The sequence below is a fragment of the Pomacea canaliculata genome, linkage group LG4 (assembly GCF_003073045.1).
Source record: "Pomacea canaliculata isolate SZHN2017 linkage group LG4, ASM307304v1, whole genome shotgun sequence".
NCBI lineage: Eukaryota > Metazoa > Mollusca > Gastropoda > Architaenioglossa > Ampullariidae > Pomacea > Pomacea canaliculata.
The window spans coordinates 34,036,236-34,053,008 of record NC_037593.1 but is presented as its reverse complement, the minus strand read 5'-3'; the positions used below and the strand labels follow the sequence as shown (position 1 = coordinate 34,053,008).

The window sequence follows — 16,773 nt, the reverse complement described above, 5'->3', positions numbered from 1 at the left end:
CCGAGAAGAGAGGATCATACATCAATCTCATCAAAATACATACGAGAGCGAAGACGATGTAAGAGACTTGACATTTATCCTACATACAGCAAACGCGACCCGCAAATCCCCGTACCGTATCACTGCATAGACCTGTGGGAGGAAGCACCAAACACACCACCATCGCAAGCGCACCACAAGATAATGCATCGTAATGTTTGATTTTTATTATTTTGTCTCTCTTTGCTCTTATTGATGCTCAGGGTTTAAAGTGCAAGTCTCTATATTTCCCTTGCCTCGCCCCAGGTCTACCCGATGGCGGTTGACACGGGGGAGGGGGACTCTTTCTCCGACCCCTCGCAATATGGGCGAAAAATAAACGGTCTAGTATTCGACCATTGGAAGTGGAAAAGTGAAAAAAACTGTTTGTTTGTAGCCACGTGGGTAGTGAACTGAGCGCCTACGGACTCACTCGCTGTGACCACTCGACTATTGGCTTCCACACAGCGACATACAAAAATAAACTATGAAAAAAATAGAAACACTGCAAACTGTCAAAGCAGAAAGTAACTACTAATAATTTTTAATGAACGAAATGAGACCAGCGCGACAAGATATGTGAGGAAAGAGATGATTGAGCACAAGACCACATTGACCAAATGGACTAAACTCTACAAATATTTACGCTTCATATCGCGATTTGTTTTCTCACTTGTCTTAGCAAGTGGTTATCACAACTAAAGACAAAAGCAACCACTTTACGCATCTAAGCAATGATATGACTTTGAATGTATTTAAATGGTTTGTATGGAGATCAGAACGACCACGCTTTATTATTCCATGGGCAGTACTGGAAGTGATTTCAGTTACAAAAATAGACAAAACAAGTGACAGTTTGCAGACAAGTATGCATCAGAGGAACATGTCTGCTCATAGACACACACCACTACCCATACACACATACACACCTACAATTATAACACACTCACACGACTAACACAAACTACACACATAGCATATACACAACATACCACACACATCACACACACTCAATACTATGACCACGACACACACATATAGCACACACATACCACACACCACACTACACCATACAACGCACCACACATATACACACTACGCACATACACACACATATACAGCTTCCACCATACACTACACACACACTACAACAACATACACACATACCACACAAATACATGTATAAGCACAATATCACTACACCCACACTGAACCTAGCACACAATTGACATCTACCAACGACATACACACACACATACACACACTAACACACATACTATATAACACACGACATACAAGTGTAGGCTACTAGCGACATAGCTACCAACCACCAATACCACAAACCCACCGACCTAACAACACATACACACCACCAACTTTACACAACTACAACACAAGTCACAGCATACTACAACACACACACACTACAATACACAATACAACACATACATCATACACACACAACACACACCTACACAACACTAGCACACCTACACAATACGTCACAACACACTGACACCACACCACAGGCGCCACTACACACACTATACACATACCGCACACTTAAACATGACACCCTTACAACACATCACTACACACTACACACTAACATACAACCCGAACTACAACCCCACAAACCACACTACAACCATGACCCTCACTACACTCCCACACACCACACTACACACCATACCTGCACATAGCACACAAAACACAACACACACATACAACCCCAGCAAACAACATTACACACAACATCACAAACTACATAGCACCAGGCACAAAAACACAACACACAAACACAACAAAACAACTAACACACATAAGCACCACACTTACAACCACACTACACACAACAACTACACAAGAACACACACAACATACACAACAACCAGAATAGGACACACATCCACACCACACAACTACACACTACACATACACACACTACACACATTACACTACGACACACACACACACACATAACACACAACACTTAAAAAAAAACACAACTAACACAATAACCAACACACAAAATTTTAACACACACACACACCAACACCATACAACCTACACACAAAACAACACAACACACACACACTACACATACACACACACAACACACACACAAACACACACAAACACACACTCACACACATGACACACACATAACACACAACACTACACAACACACACACTACACACACACAATACACATACACACACACAGAACACACACTAAGCCAGTACACCAAAACAACTACACACACACACAAACACACAAACCCCCCACACAAAAAACATACAAACATACACATCCTACACAAACAACACACTAGACATTTACACACCCCACAACAACATACACATATCATATACACAACACTACACACACAACACAACATTACACATCACAACACACACACACACACAACAACATAAACACACCCATACACCCCACACATACACACACCCAACACACACAACACACACCACACATACAAACACACTACATATCACTAAACACACACTAAAACATACACACACACTACACACACACACTACACACACACAAGATACCACAATACACACACACACACACTACACACAACACATACACACACCACACACACCACACACTACAGACACACAACACACACACACACAACACACACACACACACACAACACACTACACACACACACACTACACACTACAACACACACTACACAACACAACACACACACTACACACACTACACACACACACACTACACACTACAGACACCACTACACACCACATACACACACTACACACTACACACACTACACACTACACACACGCGCTACACACGCCGCAGCACCCTGACCACTTGGTCCGTTTTGAAACCTTTGTCAGGGACGCTTTTGTCGGCAAAGAAACATGTTCTAGGGTGTTTTTGATTTAGAGAAGGCATACGACACTACCTGGAAGCGGGTATTCTGTTAGACCCTCCATGCCCTGGGCTTCCGGGGTCGTATGCCACTCGTTCATCGAGAATTTTCTTTCAAACCGCCATTTCAGTCAGAGTAGGGTCTATACTGTCTGATCCTCAGGAACAGGAAATGGGCAGCATTCTTTCTCCAACTCTTTTCAACATCAAAATCGACTCCATCTTGAAATCAGTCTGTCCAGGTTTAGAGGCCTCTTTGTATGTAGATGACTTTGCTATCTGCATACGAGGCCGCTCCCTTCCATGCCTCGAACGCCGGCTTCAGCTGTGCGTAATGCAGTACAAAGATGGCTGATAGAAAACGGCTTCAATTTCTCTCCTACGAAGTCAGTATGCATCCACTTTTTGCAAACTGAGAGGTATGTTTCCAAACCCTTCTATCACTGTCAAAGGCACGATACTCAAGGTGGTCCAAAGGTTAAATTTTCTTGGGTCATCTTTGACCGTAAACTGTCCTTTCTACCTCATATCAAATCTCTACGCCTATCTTGTCAGAAAGCCTTGACATTCTTAGAGTAGTTGGCCATGTCAGCTGGGGAGCGGATCGCACGGTTCTGCTACGTCTCTACCGTGCCCTGATCCGCTCAAAGCTAGACTATGGATCCATTATCTATGGCTCTGCTCGAGAGGCCTACCTTAAAACTCTTGATCCAATTCATCATCAAGGGCTCCGCATCTGCTTGGGTGCCCAAAGTTTGTACGCAGAAGCTGGTGAGCCTCCACTTTCTCTCCGTCGTTTGAAACTCATGCTATCGTATGCCTGTCGCTTAAAATCCCATCCTGGGAATCCTGCGTATCGTGCTGTCTTCAGACCTCAGCGTGCTGCCCTGTATGCCATTCGTACCAAGGAACAAAAGTCTCTATCACTCCGAGTAGCACCTCACCTTCAAGCTGCCGGAGTAGATATCAATCAGGTAGAGCCTTTACCTCCACAAACAACTCCTCCTTGGATTCTTCCTGTTCCAGAGATCCGCTTTGATCTTACAACTTTCAAAAAAGGGGACACTAGTGACCCCATCTACCTTCAACACATTCTGTTCAATCTTTACAGATGGCTCCAAAATCCCAAGTGGTGGCCCAGTCGCTGCGGCAGCAGTTCCATCCTGCCAACCACAACGGGCTGCTTCAGTCCGACTGGCAGACGAAAGTTCTATCTTTACAGCAGAACTTTATGCCATCTTGCTTGCCTTGCAGCATGCTCACCGCTCTTCGGAGCACAACTTTCTGATAATTTCAGACTCTCTTTCTGCTCTCCAAGCTCTTATCTCAAATGATTCTGACCACCCCCTTGTGGTCAAGATTCATAAAATTCATTCAGCACTTATCCAACAAAATAAGGACATTGTCTTTATCTGGGCTCCTGGCCATTCTGGTATTCCAGGCAATGTTCGAGCAGACCAGGCTGCTAAGGCTGCATGTCAGTCCCCTGGTAAAATACAGTTCCTTATTTCATCTGACTGTAAAACTTTACTTACAACCTACATACTGACTTTATGGCAAAACCTCTGGAACACCCTCTGTCAGAATAAATTATTCGCCACTCTTCCCTGTCTTTCTGACCGCCCACCCTTGTGTCACACCACAAGGCGGGAGGAGGTGGTCCTTACAAGACTAAAGATAGGACACACATATGCCACGCAAGGATACCTCTTGCGAGGGGAGCAACCACCAGGCTGCCCCTGGTGTAAGGGACATCTCAACGTTTTACACCTTCTAATTATCTGTCCAGAGCTCCAGACCATCCGACGACAGTTTTTTTTTTTTTTACAATAAACTCAGTATACATCTTATTTAGGTCCGTCCCATCGGCAGCTATTTGTGGTTTTTTTTTAAAAAGATAGGACTCTTTCATCAAATATAATTTTTCACAGTTAGATATAGCTCATTTAATTTCTGGGATGTTGGTGGCCTTTTTGGGCTCCACCACCCTTTTAACACCACCTTTTTTCTTTAACATTTAGTTCATTTATTATCCTGATTTGTTTTTAAGATTAATAACTGGAGAATTATCTCGAAACTTTTAAACGCAAAAATCCCTTTTATTGCCATGATATAGCCTTAGTTGCTGGCACGGCATAAAATTCCAAAAAACAACAACACTAACTTAAGAGAAGTTTCTTACTGTCAAGTGACTGAATAAGTGGGATTTATGTGATGCAGACAGCAGATCATCCCACAGTGAAAAGACTGGGACAGTGAACCAAAGGTGTTGTGTGGTCTACTAAAATTAAGAAAAAGTTGAATAGGAAGAAACAAGTTTAATTATGGTGTGACCTTGTGAAGCAGAAAGGCACAAAAAGAAACTGTTTTTATACAAGTTTGCATCTGTCAGGGATAGTTAGCTAATCTTAGACTGTTCTGTCATCGATGTGAAAACAGCTGAATCAACTCTTTAGTGAAAATGTTTCTTGCATGTTATGATTGAACAAAGGCCACCACTAGACGCGGACTGACATAATAAGGAGCCACACAATGCTGCTGTTGCCATACGCTCAATGTGACTTTCATGCTGGAGATTATAAGCAAAGAAATGGACCCAAGCACAGGAAGAGCGGGCAGAATGGGGCGCAAGAATTGCATGTCATATCATTCTTTCAGGAATAAATAAAACCTAAAGGCACCTACACAACTTTTTTCACTTTAATGTTTGTTTTTGTTGATGTGGTTTTGATGCAGTCACATCCTTCCTAGCATATAAGATATGTACACAGCCTAGTTTATCAGATACATGCCATTGAAGGAACCCAATGAGAACTAAAACATGGCAGCTTTGTCTGAGTTACACGGCAGGCAGGAAGGAATCAAATCATTTGGAATTGTAAAAGAGCCTTTGTAGTTGTACTTTTGGTTTCATGTTTCCAGATTTTAAATGACCTTGCTTTCTGCCCCTAGGGACCACTCTGTGAACAAATATGCATAAAATAGATTGCATTATTAACTAAGGATGTACAAAATACTGCCATCTTAAAGTGTTTCTCGACCCTGCTCTCCACAAATTTCCTTGCTTATGTTTTTGTGGTCTTTTCCTCCATTATTTTGTTATGGCTGCTATCATCTCTAAACTCTTGTCTGTATTTTATGAGTGAAGTTGATGGATTCAGTCACTTCCGCCAGAAGAAGCCATTCCCTTCTGTTAATCTGCAGAAGTTAACTCAACATTTGCAGACTAGTGTTCAGCATTGGAACACGCTGAGCCTGTATGGCAGTTTTCATGTGTGGAGAGGGAATAATGTAATAAAGGGAGAATCTTGCTGGTATTGAAAGTTGTCTCAACAGCATGCACCAGGCAACATTGCAGCTAGTCTTGAAATAAGTCCCAGTCATGACTAACATGTGTTTATAATATAATATTTAATAATGTTTATGATGGATATGATAATAATACTAATTACATGGGATTTTTTTAGCACAGTCAGGTCCTTATTCGGTTCTTGAGACACAAACAACCTACAGAATGCGAAAGAATGGAAGGATGGGAATAAAATGAGAAAAACCTCAAGAATACAGTCAAGATGTAAAGAAGAGGCAGGTTAGGCTCGCAGGCAGTGACATCAGGTAATCTACAGAGGCTTGTCCACTGATCAGTAGAAGTCAGAAAAGAAAACGGACAATCGAGAAACTAGTATTACGTGGACTTTTTTGGTAGCAGTGGTCATGGAGAAGATATGCTTTAAAAAAAGATTCACCGATAGTTGTAAGAGGTGGATATGAACTGGGAAACGTTCCACTGTTTCGATGTGCAGTAGTTAAAAGCTGTGACTATATATCAACATGCTGGTCATCAGATAGAGTTTTATGACTGGAATTCAGAGGATTAGAATTGAGAGAAACAGATTGTAGTAAGAAATCACAGCATAGCACAAGCAGCTTGTACACTCAGAGCCAGCCCTGATGGGAGGTGGGTGTGGAGCAGGAGAGGGGAGCATTTACCATGCATGGACAGAAGATGTCACTGGTTTCTGCTGCACCACATGACAGCTGCCACCTTGTACCATGAACAGTGAGCAGTCACAATGGTGTAATTATTTGTTGATGTGTTCTCTGAAATACTCTTGCTGCTTCTACTGAACCATACTTACAACTGGTTTTATTTAATCCTCATGTGTGATGTGAGCAATTTCCAGCATTGATAGATGAAGATGTTTGTTTGACTGATTGAAGGGGCTGCTGTCTTATCATTTTGTCTCGTCTGTGAGTCTACGTCTATTTTTGTCCTTTCCCATGGATGTGTGTTCTCGTTGCACCGTACACAACCACACGGAATAACTGGTAGAACTCACTGGCCCAGCGCCACAGAGGAAGTGAACCGTGTCTTGCCAAACATCACCGGATCACAGACCTTCAAGCAGTTTTCCTGATGTTTCGAGGTTTTTATTGGGTGGGTCAAACCTTGCTGGACATCCTCTGAGTCTGAGCTGTGTTTCTTGTAGACTGTCATTAGTGAGTGGCATGTAGAGATGTAGCGATTCTATGGCTAATGTCTGTCATTGCACAAGTTTGGTTGCTTGACAAATGAGTGTTGCAGCATCGCCTGACGGAGTAGCAGTGGCATGGATGACGGTGGTGAACGGAATGTCGCTGTGCTTGGCCTCATCACCGGACACTTGCTTTGTGCTCCTGCCACTAAACCTCATGTGCAATGGACGACTTTGCTTAATTAATGAATTTCAGCCAGTAAGCAATAGACATGGTGAGTGTGTGTGAGTGAGGATTGCTCATGCACAGTCACAAGTAAATGCTTCCCAGTCTTTGTTTTTATGATATGGTGGTTTTTTTTGTATGTATAGTTGCTATAGCATGTCTGAGGTGTGAGGTGTGTGTGAGAGGTGAGTGAGGGTGAGGTGAGTGTGTGTGAGGTGAGTGTGTGAGGTGTGTGTGTGAGGTGTGTGTGTTGTTATATTTGCGAAGGGAAAGTTACTACGCGGTGATCGGATGTTTAACATTTTGAGATTATCAATTCCATGGATTTTGTGGAACGGGTGACAAAACTACACAACTAACATTAGACACGAGGAATATTTCCGTGCTGATGCTGACTTCCACATTGTTAAATTCTTTGTATTTTCCTTGGATTGTATGAATGAGTGTTGAACCACAGGAGTTCGACGAGTTGAGACAATCAAGTTGTACTTTTCACAAAGATCGTCCTTGCCACAGGGCATCTCTGGCCAGTGAGGTCAGTTTTGGCAGTGAGGTTAGTGTGGGCAGTGAGGTCAGTGTGGGCAGTGAGGTCAGTGTTGTTAGTGAGGTCCGTGAGCTGTAGGACGTGTACACGCCCTTCACTGCATGCTCGCCTTTTGCAAAGTGGATTTGTGTTTATTTTGGCAAAGCTGGTGCAAGGTGCACGCATGCACCGTTTGTACAAGTCAGTCGTGAGTGTGACATCACCGACTGTAAACCTGTTGACGGACCAGGTGTGACACCAGCAGTCTCCCTTTGTGCTCAAGGCTGAGGCTGTCAAACCTCTTCTCCAATGTCGTTGTTACAAACTTGACGACATTAGATGAACACCGACTGACATTTTCTGGTTCAATCCATCCCAACACACAGACACACAAACACACAGACAGCCATAAAGTACCATGAGATTTGAGTTTATTAACCATTGGCCTAACGCACCTTCTGGAGGTGAGGGGACATTTCCAGATGAACACAACAAAATCAACACCGATGGAACGATGACAAACACATTATTTGTGACAAAACAGAAATCTCCATATCATTAAAACAACAGACTCATTGTAAGACATGATGGTGACAACCCTAAGGGTAGGACGTGCACGAGCTGCGTGCACTGAGAGACTCACATATTTGGCACGTGCACCCTCACACCCCTCCCTCCCACGCCTATTATTTACCAGCAGAAGTAGGCAAGACATCCTCAGTATTCACAAGTAGGTGAGGGTGGGGTAAAGTAAGAGGATGGGAGACAACAAGCGTAAGACCAGGTAGACGGATCTTCCCTTCTTTGGTAGGAACATGTGTTGACTGGACTTTGACTAGTCACCTGCTCAACAGTCATTCCAAATGTCCTCTACACCGAGAAAGACCCTCGTTACCATCCTAACAAAATAGTTAAAAATCTAAGAAGAATACGCAGATAACATCATTATATATATATGCACACATATATAACATTCAGATTGAAAGATGTAATATCTCGAGGTTAACCTCAAAAGTGTGTTTCAAAATTCTAAGCAAATATATTGACTGGCTGGTGTTGTATTGCCCCAAAAAGGTGAAGAAAAAGTATTGCACAAGCCCGTGACTAACACACTGTTCAGTGAGACACAAGTTGCCTTTGATTGCCTGTGTCGTCTGCATTGATTACCTGTGTCGTCTGCATTGATTACCTGTGTCGTCTGCATTGATTACCTGTGTCGCCTGCATACAGGCTCTATGACCGACTCCCCCGTGATGATGGTGGTGGTGGTTTACCCCAGTAGCTCAGGCTACATGAAATGAGGCAGGCAGCCCTGTAAACACATGGTGAGGTGAGGGGGACCTATACTTGATAAACAGGTGAGCGTCAAGACAGTTGGTAACACCTGTCCCATCACCTTCCCTTCCACCAAAGCATTGCTGTCGTCTATATACTTATATAAATATATTTCTAGTGATGACACTGCAGGTAGGCCACACGGTGTCATGCCTTGATGTCGTTTGGAATTTGCCTTAATAAAATTTAAACCCAACAAACTTGTACAAAAAAACAAAAGTTAGATGTTTACCACAAAACGGTTTTCCCAGACACAGCCAAGCTGTGTACAAGGTGGTATAGGAGTAGAATTTAGCAGCTGTGTTGTGAAGGTCATACTATATAAACAAACATATTATTTTGTAAGCCGACTACAGGTGTTGAAGGTGTTGCATGTACTGTTACTGATGCTACACCTGTCACAGAGTCAATAATTCTTCACTCCAAGCTTCAAACAACGAGTAAAATACAAAGCAAATAAATGTTTCACTAAACATGAAAAAGACAAGTGTGTATACATACTAGCTCTCAGGGATAAATAAAGTCTTATTTATTACACTAACGCTCTGGAAATTTGGATTATGCATAATATACTAATTTTGACAGTACAATATGCTAATTTTGAGAGTATAATATTCCAACTTTGACATCTATCACATGCTGATTTTTGAATGTGTATAATATGCTAATTTTGACATCTATAATAGCACAACAAAAGCAGATGTCTGAGGCCTTCATGACATGACAAACTGATTATTACTAATTGTTGACATAATAATAATAGCAGCAGCACAACAGCAGACTCTGACGCCTTCATGACATGACATGACATGATGCTTGCTAACTGTTGACACAGTCCTGCTGTGAAACATGTCCCATTCGTCCTTATGGCTTAGTCACTTGTACAACATTGTCCACTGCCTCTTCAAACCTGAGGACTTCTCAGAAAAAAGTTTGTAAAAAGTGGTAGCAGTGCCCCTGGGCCCTGAGGGCTCAGTGACCATCTTGATGCTGGGAACAGACACAGACTTCAGTGTAACAAGTCCTTAAAATATGTGCAGCAAGACATGCAGCAGCCAGGCACATTTCAAACACAAATTTAATACTTGAAATCTCAGTGAAGAGATAATGGCAAGTTCTACAGGAAGTGCAGACTGGGATGTGAAAGTGAAGGCCAGACTGACTTGTTTCCAAGGCAGTTTCATTGGTTTCTCTGGTTCCAGACCGGTAGGTGAGGAGGTCAGTGAGGAAACAACTGCAAGCTTGAGAGTTAGTTTCCAGCATGCACAAATCAGGGTTACAGGGAGAGAGAGGAAAGGTGACAAACTACAAGACAAAGGATGAGAGTAGGTGGTGCAGGAACAGCCAGGTACTCAGGTTTGTCATTACAAACTAATGATGTCAGCGGGAGACAAAGCTCTGTAGTCTTCTCCAGGTCAAAAATGTTTGAAAAAAGCTCACACACAATTTGTAAACTTAAAAGCCCATTTTCTGGGAGTTTCCATGATTTACCAGTTGGCAGAAAACATTGTCAACAGACTTCATTTTGTGTCTGACTGGGGAGCATACACTGCCCCTCCTGTGTACTTGTTGACTTGTTGTCTCAAACAGTCTCAAGACCATTGTAGCCTTGTATGCATGGACTGAGGCTGGCACTGCAGCAAATAGGTGACACATGTTGGCTACAGTCGCCACACAGACATGCAATGACAAAATGGTTTCATTTTCTTTGAATTTCAGATTTTCCAGCTGTACATGTAGTGTACAAGGTCTATTCAGATATGTGGATTGTGCATTATTTCTACATTATTATTTTTCACAGAACCGTGGCACTAATGCTGTCACCATGTTCAGAAGGCAGACATGCTCAGTGAGTGTTGCTCACTCGCCACCAAAAGTTATCTTGTCTTTCTCTTGCTGTGAATGATAAGATGCAAACAACTGTTTCACTCAACTCAGCCTTTCGTGTGTGGTTCATGCATGTCCCGAGCTGTTTACTGTTGAGCAACTCCTTTCCCTGATTTCGCCTGGCGATGGCAGTTTGTCTGTGAGTGCAGGTGAGAAACCTCCCTACAGCCAGCGTGTGGCGTGTCATCAAGCCAAGCCATCAAATGCGTTCTTTGTTGACATCACTGCCGACAGCTAAAAGCTACAAACTTGCAAACAAAACATCTACAACCACGGCTGAAGTCAACAGCAGCATCTACATCCTCATCTACTGCCAAGCGTCTACAGGTTAGCAAGCAGCGGTCATGCTGTGAGGACACGTGTACTGGCAATGGTACACATGTACGCGTGTCAGTGGTACACATGCACTGGTGTACTGACTAGTGGTGGCTAGACACGTGGTCACTAGCGTCCAGGTGAGTTGTGACGTCACTTCACGGGCCTGGATGGGAAACGAACCGCAGGACTAGCCCTTGCCGTACTTTGAGTAACTGCAACAAGAAGAGAAACTAAAAGGTGAGGCTACAACACCACACACACCTACAGGCACAGGTGAGTGGTCAGCTGCTTGTAATGAGGCTAGGTGACAACTACAACAAGCGAGGATGACACAGGATGACAGAACTGACGAAACGTTTGTCACGTGATTATCTGCTACAGGGCCTAACTGTTGGACTGACCATGTCGAGTGGCGACACCTGTCCACGTGACAGGCATGACCTCATTGCTGTCTCAACATACTCAGTGCAGCATCAAGTGACACCTGGGCTCTCTGCTGTTGGCGCTGTACTCGGGATCAAATAAAGCAACAAGGCCATCAAGCAAACAAACAAACAAACAACCAAACAAACAAACAAACAAACAACCCGCTGATTCCGTCAGCCGCGAGAAGTCTGCCTACGATTTCTCCAAGACAAACACCTGCTCAGAAAACTTTCCAAGCTAATGAGTTTTTAAAGGGGTGGATTAAAGCTAATTGCGGTTGGCGCCCTGTGCCAGGCTGCGGGTGAGCAGGTCACCAGGTGTTCAAAGCTTCCCTGCACAGACATTGTATGAAACGTCATCGTGACTAGTTTCGTCAGGACTTGACAACAAACAACGAGGTAGATATAAACACGTGCAGGTGAGTAATCACAAGTTTAGAGACTTTGCTATCATATTATGAAAACAGAAAAACAAATGAAGATGGGTGGGCGGGGGACAAAGTTGACATCACTAAGAATAACGAGAAGGTTAACAAGCAGACAGAAGTTGTACAGTCCGTGCTGTGTCACCTGGGACAGGAGCCGTGGGGTCACGTGGTGCGGCTACTACAGGGCGAGTAGGAACATGTTCCACACGACAACTTGATTGTGACATCAGTTGGTGTTTGGAAGACACACACGTCACGTGTCACACACACCACTCACTCGATCTCTTGCTGTACACAGCGGCGACAACACCTGACAACATCCGCCATGTCCACTGCCAATGACATTTCATCAACACTCGACCTCAGGCACTCCGAGCACCATGCGTCCTCTAGCAAAGATAAATGTCTGTCCACATCCAGCCACGTCATCAGTGTATGTGTATCACTCACATCATTCTGGTATAATTATCCTCCCTTCTCCGTTATCTTGTACACAAGAGAGTCTCTCCAGGATGGTCCACTGGATGGCGCGATGAAGTATTGAAGAAACTCAACGGTTGCACTAGTCTCCGGGTAGAATGAGTCATGAGGTCACTACACGACCCGCTGACATTTACAAACAGGGACTAAAGGGTTAAACTCGTCAACAAGTGATGATTGCTTAGTCGTCTGTAAGGTGAATGACAAAGCTACAGACCTTCCACTGCCTGCCAGTCGCAACAGAAGACGAGAGTAGGGACTGTAGAGAAGTCCTTCTATTCAGCTTACTCAATTAACGGCAAAGCTCACTTCTAGGCATGACAATCAACACCACTCACGACTGCTAGTCCCGGCTACAAGCTACACCAAGCTACTCATGCTGGACATTCACACCTACCACGGGAAGATGGGAACGAAAAAAAAAACCCAACCGAAAAGAGGTAAAAATCAGGCAAACTTTGTCACACAAAGCAAAACTACTGTTTGACAGCAAGAAGCACCGCCAGTGGGACACCAAGGACGCCACAGGAAGTGGTCTCGAGACGCATGCGCGAGACTGACGTCACACGTGTGGCTAAAAGGGGAGATCACTCCGAGCACGTGCAGCGCACACAGTTCATACGTTGGTCATGTTCAGTGTTGGTCGTTCATTGCAAGCAACTTGTCGCCTTGAACAGACTTCGTTCTGTCGCCGGTCTCATGGCTGTGAGCCTGACACTAGCAATCGACTGACGCCTTTGCGCAGCACCGGAAGTGTCAGCACAAAGCATTTCCATGAGCGGCCAGAGAGGTGGGGAAGCTGCACTGAGCAAGGCGCAAGTGTCTACAGCAAGTGTCTACAGAAAGTGTCTACAGCAAGTGTCTAGAGCAAGGCGCAAGTGTCCAGCCAAGAATGAAGTCTCCGACTGAGGCTGAGGCAGACTCACTGCGCAGTGCAGGGCCTCCTCAGCCTCGTGGTGGCGCCTGAAGCTGCAGGACACGTGACAAGCACGCAGCATCTTGCACGCGGTTCGTCTCCTGCACTGGGGTTGCATGGCCGTTATTTTTCTCTCAGAAAGTAGTCCGGCAGGTGTGTTAAACTTGGTGCACAACTCACCGACTGCTTCTGCTCGTACCTGCGAGGCCCGCTGACCCCCGTGACCCCCGTGTCCCACGACCACCCACACCAAAGTAAAAGATGGCTGCGGAAGTTTTTGCGGTTACATTTTGAAAGCGGCAACGGTTTCCACTGCGAGGTTCACGCGTTCAGAAGAGACTGAAACGAAATCGCGTGTAAACATTGGAACATGCTGGAAAACTCGCCTTGGGTTGTAGGAGGTTGACTTCATGTGGGAACGAGTGTGTGAGTGGTGTGTGAGTGTGTGTGTGAGTGTGGTGTGTGTGTGAGTGTGGTGTGTGTGTGTGTGGTGTGAGTGTGGTGTGTGTATGGTGTGTGTGGTGTGTGTGTGACGCTGGCATGATCCTCCCTCGCCACTAGGAAACCATGGACAATTTTGTCCCAAAGGATTTGAACCTCATGAACCTCACAGCCACGCTTGTGGGCGGCAGCGACAGAATGTGACCGAGTTTGGTGAGTTCATGGAACCCGGCTACACGTGCCCTTAGGACGCTCAAAGGGAGGTAACTAGAAACGTCCAGTGGGGTGGATGCGAGTTGGACTGCGGCTGTCAGGTGCAACTGCGAGACCCGAACCTCGTGCATCCCAAGTCTAGCCTCTGCAATGCACACTACTACAGATGGGTGGCCACAACAGTGGAGGGAGGGGTAGGGGACGGAGAACTAAGGACACAAGCAGTCTACGTGGGAGGGGAGGAGGTGTGTACAGTGGGGTTGTAGGAGGTATAGTGGTTCTCCTCTATACTGCTGCTATAGGTCAGCACGGGCCCGTACCCTTCAGGGGAGGCAACCACCATGGTGGGACCGAAAGTGGTGGGGCGCACCCCCACCTCCACGGGGCGAATACGCTCGCGGCGGCGGCGGTGTTGTCGTTGCAGGGGGGAGGCAGCAGACTCCTGGGTCCCCCCGCCTCCTCCTCCAGCATCCTCCGGGGTCTCCTCCTTGGCCTGGGCGCTGTGCAGCTGGTGTAGTGCGCGTGAGCGCGTGTTGACGGCCTTCTCCTGCGTGCAGACGAGGTCGGTGCCGGTGGCCACGTGCTTGTGAGAACTCCCCCCGTACCAACTCACTCTCCCCGCCTCCTGCTCACCTCCCGTACTGCCGCTGCTGCTGCAACTGCTGCTGCTGTTGCTGCTCCCGCTGCTGGTCTCCTCCTCGTCGGGGTGCGGCGCCATGGTCTGAATGTAGCGGGACACCATGCGCGAGTCGCGCTGTGACGTCAGATCCGTCTGCGTCTCCGTGGTGCGGATGTGCGCGCCGGATGAACCCCCGGAGGTCAGGGACGCTGGCAGCGAGATCTGGGTCTGCAGGCGAGGAGGGCGCTCGGGGTCGCAGAGGGCGCCAAGGTCCATGGACCCGGGCACGAAGCTGACCTGCTTGTACACGGAGCGCGGCAGGTCCTTGAGAGTGACCTCGGACAGGCAGCCGAGCTTGTCCTGCACCTGCTTCTTCAGCAACAGCAGCTCGATGTCCTTGCCCTTCAGCACCAGCTCGGTCAGGCTGCAGGTGCTCTTGAGGGAGTCCAGGTTGCTCTGCATTTCGCTCTTGCGGTTGACATACTCCATCAGCTCGGAGCCGTACAGCGCGTGCAGGTCGTCCACCAGCTGCTTCTCGCGGCTGCGGATGTCGGCAATGAACTGAATGGCGACATCGTGGATGCGCTGCTCCGCTTCCTTGATGATGAGCTCGCAGCGCGACAGCAGCGCCAACTGGGTGTCGTATATCTCGATCTTGGACTTGCACGAGCGCAGCAGCTCCTGGATGTCCTCCTTGTACTTGCACACGGCCTCCGAGAACTGGGTGATCTCGTGGTCCTTGTGCTCGTTGAAGGTGCACAGCACGCAGATGCACGTCTCGCACGGCTCGCAGAAGAAGCGCACCACCTCGTCCTGGTGCTCCTTGCACTCGATGTCCTTCTCGATCTCGCAGTCGAAGAGGCTGTGGTCCTTGGTCACCTTCGTCTCGTGGTGCAGGTCCACGCAGGCCTTGCACAGCAGCTTGTTGCAGTCCAGGCACTTGGAGGTGGCCTCGCGGTGCTTGCGGCTCACCAGCTTGCAGATGTCGCAGAAAGGAAACTTGGAGGGGCGCTGACGGGCGACCACCTCCCCCAGGCTCGAAACCAAGAAGTTGTCGGGCAACTTCTTGACGCCCCCTAGCGGAAGTTGCGTGCGCTTCCGACACAGCGGGCAGGTGAACTCGCGGTAGTCGGTGTACTTCTTGTAGCTGCACTCCGACACCACGTGGTTCTCGATGCACTGCTCGCAGAAGGTGTGCAGACAGTCCAGGCTCTTGGGGCTCTTGAAGCCCTCCAGGCAGATCTTGCAGGTGAGAAACTCGTCGTGGATCTCCTGGGCCAGCTTGTTGCCGGCCATGGTGGTGGACATGTTGCTCAGGTCGATGGTCTGCGTGAAGTAGCGCTCACGCTCCTGGCGGCGGCGAAACCTGAGCGACACACACACAGCAAAAGGTCAGGGGTCAGTGGTCAGTACCGTTAGTCTGCGGGAGGCCTTCACCGTGAGTCGCACAAACTTGGGGCAGCGGACAAAACGGGCGTTAGTAGCAGCACGTGACCCTCCGACACGTGGAGCAACACACACAGACACACAGACACACACA

At 46.6% G+C, this 16,773-nt stretch overlaps 1 protein-coding gene across 7 annotated transcripts in view; it reads right to left on the bottom strand.

Annotated features, from left to right (window-relative positions):
* Window positions 1-8,585: 8,585 nt before the first annotated feature.
* LOC112561993 (E3 ubiquitin-protein ligase TRIM56-like) overlaps window positions 8,586-16,773 on the bottom strand; it is a 34,332-nt gene continuing 26,144 nt past the window's right edge. For 5 of the 7 annotated variants that reach the window (XM_025234893.1, XM_025234892.1, XM_025234891.1 and 2 more), the window contains exon 2: window positions 8,586-16,599. In XM_025234893.1, coding sequence (XP_025090678.1) covers window positions 14,841-16,599 — 1,759 coding nt within the window. In that variant the 3' untranslated portion in view covers window positions 8,586-14,840. The remainder of the gene's footprint in view (window positions 16,600-16,773) is intronic. The other 2 variants (XM_025234898.1, XM_025234894.1) reach the window with 2 other exon arrangements.